This window comes from Amblyraja radiata, chromosome 23, assembly GCF_010909765.2.
Source record: "Amblyraja radiata isolate CabotCenter1 chromosome 23, sAmbRad1.1.pri, whole genome shotgun sequence".
Taxonomy (NCBI): domain Eukaryota; kingdom Metazoa; phylum Chordata; class Chondrichthyes; order Rajiformes; family Rajidae; genus Amblyraja; species Amblyraja radiata.
The window spans coordinates 7,735,583-7,741,582 of NC_045978.1; the positions used below are offsets into that span (position 1 = coordinate 7,735,583).

General features: G+C 44.0%; 1 protein-coding gene across 2 annotated transcripts in view; it reads left to right on the forward strand.

Annotated features, from left to right (window-relative positions):
* Nucleotides 1-5,590, forward strand: part of helz2 (helicase with zinc finger 2) — a 73,271-nt gene extending 67,681 nt beyond the window's left edge. For both annotated transcript variants that reach the window (XM_033041508.1, XM_033041509.1), the window contains 2 exons: nt 1,540-1,707; nt 5,242-5,590. In XM_033041508.1, coding sequence (XP_032897399.1) covers nt 1,540-1,707; nt 5,242-5,366 — 293 coding nt within the window. In that variant the 3' untranslated portion in view covers nt 5,367-5,590. The remainder of the gene's footprint in view (nt 1-1,539; nt 1,708-5,241) is intronic.
* Nucleotides 5,591-6,000: the final 410 nt, after the last annotated feature.

Here is a 6,000-nt window from a genome sequence, read left to right on the forward strand (position 1 = left end):
CTTGGAGTGCATACTGTCGTTGTGTCCTTGGGTAAGACACTTCACCCACCTTTGCCTGTGTGTGAATGTGTGTGAGTGATTGGTGGTGGTCGGAGGGGCCGTAGGCGCAGATTGGCAGCCAAGCTTCCGTCAGTCTGCCCCAGGGCAGCTGTGGCTACAGAAGTAGCTTACCACCACCGAGTGTGACTGAGGAGTGAATGAATAATGCGATGTAAAGCGCCTTGAGTATTAGAAAGGCGCTATATAAATCCCATCCATTATTATTATTATTACCAACAACAAGAGAGCAGTCCTGAGCTACTATTTATCTCATTGGAGACCCTCAGTCTATCTTTGATCGGACTTTACTGGACATGATCTTGCACTAAACATTACTCACGTTATTCCCTTTATTGTGTATCTGTACTCTGTGGACGGCTCGATTGTAATCATGTATTGTCTTTCTGCTGTCTGGTTTGCACACAACAAAAGCCTTCATTGTACCTGAGAACACGTGAAAATAAAATAAACTAAACAATAAAACCCCTACTTGCAGCAGCATAACAGGCCTGTAAATACAATACTCAGAGGTAACATAATAAACAAAAAAAATCAATAAATTAAAAAAAAACAATATTAGTGCAAAAGGACTGGTCCTTAGTGCAACCAAGACATTTCATAATCCTTAGTTCTTCTTCTTGCGTTTGGGGCAGCAGAAGTCCACAGCAGGGTGATGCCATCCGGTTCGATATCTGTAAGTGCCAGCGGTTGGCGCCAAGCTGCGGCGCTGCCGCTCTCTCTGTTTGTTGTCGTTCGCCAGACTGGGATCAGTTGGCAGGGTTCACCACGGGAAGGTCAACAACATGAGCCCCATAGTTTAGTTAGTGTTTGTGGAGTTCAAGAGCTTGATGGTTCTTGGAAAGAAGCTGTTCTTGAGCCTGGAGGTCTGAAGAAGGGTACAACCCAAAACATCACCTATCTATGTTATCCAGAGATGCTGCCTGACCAGGCTGAGTTACACCAACATTTTGTGCCCTTTGTTTGTAAACCAGCATCTGCAGTTTCATGCTTCTACCAATGCCAATATGTTCGGTTCCATGGCTGGGAGAAGTGATAGAAAGGTGAAACTCCATATCAATTCCATCACTAGATTTAAATTACTTGGTTAACATTCTTGCAGGTTAACAATGTTTCACAATATCTTCTGCTGGTATGGAATTATTAATTCGAAATGGTGAAAGTAAAACAAAACCAGCTGAAGTTGGGCTACAATGTGTGGGAAGGAACTGCATTAGCTGGTTTACACCAAAGATAGACATAAAATGCTGGAGTAACTCAGCAGGTCAGGCAGTATCTCTGAAGAAAAGGAATAGGTGACTTTTCGGGTCGGGACTTTCTTCAGAGTCTGAAGAGGGGTACCAACCCAAAATGTCAGTTATTCTTTCTCTCCAGAGATGCTGCCTGAAATGCTGATCCAGCTGGAGAAATGTTTTGAGCAGTCAGCACTATTTGACACCATAATATTCTGAATGTTCATCAATATTCTCTTCACATTAACAGGAAGCGAATGGCGTTATGTTATCTTCTCTGTTGTTCGTTCTCTTCCAATCAAAGACATTGAACCACAACCTTCAAAATCCTGGCTGAAGAAATACCTGGGTTTTGTCATTGACCCAAACCAAGTGAATGTTGCACTAACAAGAGCCAAGGAAGGCCTCTGTATCTTTGGTGAGTTATATCTCATTTTGTATTTCTGGAGAAGGGTTCGATAAACTTTTTCCTCATGTTTGGTCTTTCGCGCACAAGTTAAACTTGCAAGTGTTACCTCGGTCCAAGGCAAATGTAGGAGAAGGAGATAAATTTGCTGATGATACAGGACCTATTTTTACTCATGGACTTTATTTAACATGTAATGTAACAAATAGATACAAGGTGGCACAGTGGTAGAGTTGCTGCCTCACAGCGCAAGAGACCCGGGTTCGATCCTGACCTTGAGTGCCGGCTGTACAAAGTTTGAATGTTTTTCCCGTGGCCACATGGGTTTCCTCCCACATTCCAAATCTTGGAATTGGCTTCTGCAAATTGTTCCTAGTGAACAAGATAGAACTAGTGTACAGGTGATTGCTGGTCGGTGTGGACTTGATGGGCGCCAGGGCCCAATTCCACGATGTATTTCTGAACTAAATGCGGTAGTAAGCCTCACACACTGATCACTCACTGGGAAATTACATTCTCTTGTGGGTTCTCTGCTCAGTTCCTTATGACAGTCTTATATGGATTGTTCTTAATTTTGCTGGAAACCCACACACGGGTCTATGCCTACTCAATCAGAAGTTTTCATAATTTTCTGGCCCTCTAATAAGGGCCCTCCATATTTCTGAGAGAAAATTGATGCAAGCATTTCACCCGTTTCTGATAGGTATTGAATTGGCTATTTTGGTGTTACCCAAAGATATAGGCAATTGAAATATTTTGTTTGGTGATCAGGTACGATATTGTCTGTAGCTTGTACATTTTACATAAATCAGTGGAAATCTGTGGGGGAAATCCATTTCGAAGGGAAATCCATAAATGGCAAAGAAACAACATTAAGTGTAGGCTCTACACTTTCTTTGTAATGCACCTTAAAGATATGCAGTCTGAGACAAAGGGAGGATGGTAAATTGATCGCTAGATTTGTATTATCACTAAATAACAGTATTTCCATAGATGTAATGTTCACCATGTTTAGAGCAAAACCGACTAAAATTCTCACTAGAATCTGGTCACAGAAACAATCAGGTCTATTTAGTATGTTTAAGAAGGATCTGCAGATGCTGGAAAAATCGAAAGTAGACAAAGAATGCTGGAGGAACTCAGCGGATGAGGTAGCATCTATAGAGAAAAGGAGTATGCGACGTTTCGGGTTGAGATCCTTCTTCAGAATGATGTCGGGGGGGGGGGGGGAAGAAAGGAAGAGGCGGAGACAGTAGGCTATGTGGGAGAGCAGGGAAGGGGGAGGGGAAGGAGGGAGAAAGCTAAGACTACCTGAAATTAGAGAAGTCAATGTTCATAATGCTGGACGCCTTCTCTACATCGGCAAGACCAAGCATAGGCTCGGCGACCACTTCGCCCAACACCTCCGCTCAGTCTGTACAAACCAATCTGATCTCCCGGAAGCCCAGCGCTTCAACTCCCCCTCCCATTCTGTATCTGTCCTGGGCCTCCTCCATTGCCAGAGTGAGGTCCAGCACAAATTGGAGGAACAACACCTCATATTTCACTTGGGCAGTTTACACCCCAGCGGTATAAACATTGACCTCTAATTTTAGGTAGTCCTTGCTTTCTCCCTCCTTCCCTTCCCTGCTCCCCCAACAGCCCACTGTGTCCATATTTTCCTTTCTTTTTCCTGCCCCCCGCCGACATCAGTCTGAAGAAGGGTCGCGACCCTAAACATCGCCTACTCCTTTTCTCCATAGATGTTGACTCACCCGCTGAGTTTCTCCAGCATTTTTTGTCTAGGTCTATTTAGTAGGTACCTAGTGCCATCTAAAGGGAAAAATAGGTTTTGCACAAAAGAAACATTAAAAAATGTTGGCTGATTTTGTTCATTAATGGCAAACATTAAGTCGGTCGATATGCAAATGAGTTAAGATCGTCTACCAGGGAATAGTTTAGTTTAGATACAGTAGAGATACAGCGCGGAAACGGGCCCTTCAGCCCACCGAGTCCACGCCATCCAGCGATCCCCGCACATTATCCTTATCCTACATATATTAGGGATAATTTACATTTATACCAAGCAAATTAACCTACAAACCTGTACGCCTTTGGAGTGTGGGAGGGAATCGAAGATCACAGAGAAAACCCATGCGGTCACGAGGTGAACTCGAGTGCAAACTCCATACAGACAGCACCTGTAGTCAGGATTGAACCCGGGTGTCTGGCGCTGTAAGGTAGTAGCTCTACAGCCATGCCACCATGCCGCTCTACATTAGCATAGGTGCAGGATTAGGCCATTCAGCCCATTGAGTCTGCTCCGCCATTTGATAATGACGGATCTGTTTTTACCTCTCAACCCCATTCTCCGGCCTTCTCCCCGTAACCTGTGACGCCTTTTCTAATCCAGAACCTATCATTCACTGCTTTAAAAACACCCAATGACTTGGCATCGACCGCCATCTGTGGCAACAAATTCTGCAGATTCCCCAAGCTCTGGCTAAAGAAATTCCTCCTCACCTCCATTCTAAAGGGCCTGTCCCACTTAGTGATTTTTTTTGGCGACTGCCGGCATCATTGACTGACGTATCACGTCACCGAAAAATTAGCAGCGTGACGCGGCGTGATGATGTATTGATGCGCGGTGTTTTGTCAAGTGTCGCAACATTTTTCTTTGTCGCCGCTGGATTTTGAAATGTTCAAAATCTTTTGGCGACACTGATATGACGCCGGCAGTTGCCGAAAAAAATCGCAAAGTGTGACAGGCCCTAAAAGGTGTGTCCTTTTATTCTGAGGCTGTGCCCTCTGGTCCTGGGCTCTCCCACCAGTGGAAACTAATGTGCCACTAATCTGCTCTCTCCAGCCAGTTGTATTTACAGTAGAGTGAGATAAATATCAGAATTGTAGGTTTAAGTGCTCTTTCAGCTCCCAAGAAATAATTTAGGTGGTATCTGCCTCTCATTACGTATTTACCACACCTTTGCAATTTCTCGGAGAGGAGGGGGAGGGGAGAGAGGAGGGGGAGGAAGAAGTGGAGGAGGAGGGGGGGGGGGAGAGAGGAGGGGGGGGGGGGGGGAAGAAGAGGGGGGGGAGGGGGGGTGGGGGGGTATATGCGATAGTGGCATTTAAGATGCTTTTAACAATCTTCTTTTATCTTAGCAACTATTCCTAGTTTTCTGCCCTCACCCACACTGGGACAGCTATGTCATAGAGTGATACAGTGTGGAAACAAGCCCAACTTGCCCTCACTGGCCAACATGTCCCTCCTGCCCTTGTTTGGTCCATATCCCTCCAAACATGTCCAATCCATTTACCTGTCTAACTGTTTCTTAAATGTTGGTATAGTCCCAACCTCAACTACCTCATTTGGCAGCTTGTTCCATACACCCACCACCCTTTGTGTGAAAACAAGAACCCTCAGATCCCTATTAAATCTTTTCCCCTTCACCTTAAACTGATGTCCTCTGGTCCTCGATTCAGCCACTCTGGGCAAGAGACTCTGTGTATCCACCTGATCTATTCCTCTCATGACGAATACTTACGGAATCTTTTCCTGTCATTTAGGAAATGAGCATTTACTGAGCACCAGTTTTCTCTGGAAAGAGCTGCTGGCACATTATAGGAGGAAGAGGAGTTTGGTGAAGGCAGAAGACATTGTTGTGAAGAGCAATGCTGGCTTAAGATCCTGACAGGGAACCCAATATGTTTCAGATATGGTGAGATGTTAAAAAGTGCACAACTCAGCCTATCGATTACTTTACCGACAAGCTTCATTTTATTTCTGCATTACAAGTGAAAGTGATTCTTCATTTAAAAGGTTACTCGATCATTATCTTATGTTATATCGGTGCACATGTGAAGGAACTGAAATTTATTAAGATTTGATTGTAATTGGCGTAAGGTCATAAGTGATAGGAGCAGAATTCAGCCATTCGGCCCATCAAAATCTACGCCATTCAATAACGGCTGATCTATCTCTCCCCCCTAACCCCATTCTCCTGCCTTCTCCCCATAACCCCTGACCCAACGTACTAATCAAGAATCTACCTCAGTGGTGGGGAACCTGCGGCCTTCTAGGCCATTACGTGCGGCCTTTTGAATGAATCCAAATTTTGTAGAACAAATCCTTTTATTTTTATTAATATGTTTTTGTTTGTCTTATATTATTTTTATTTTTATCTTAAAATGAATCTATTTAAAATACCAAAGAGTAAAAGAAGATTCAACAAAATAATCCTCCCCGACTGACAGCCCCAATTGAAACATTAGCAAGTCATGAGGGCTATTTTAACACCTGTTATGCTCATGATTTAGTTCTAATGC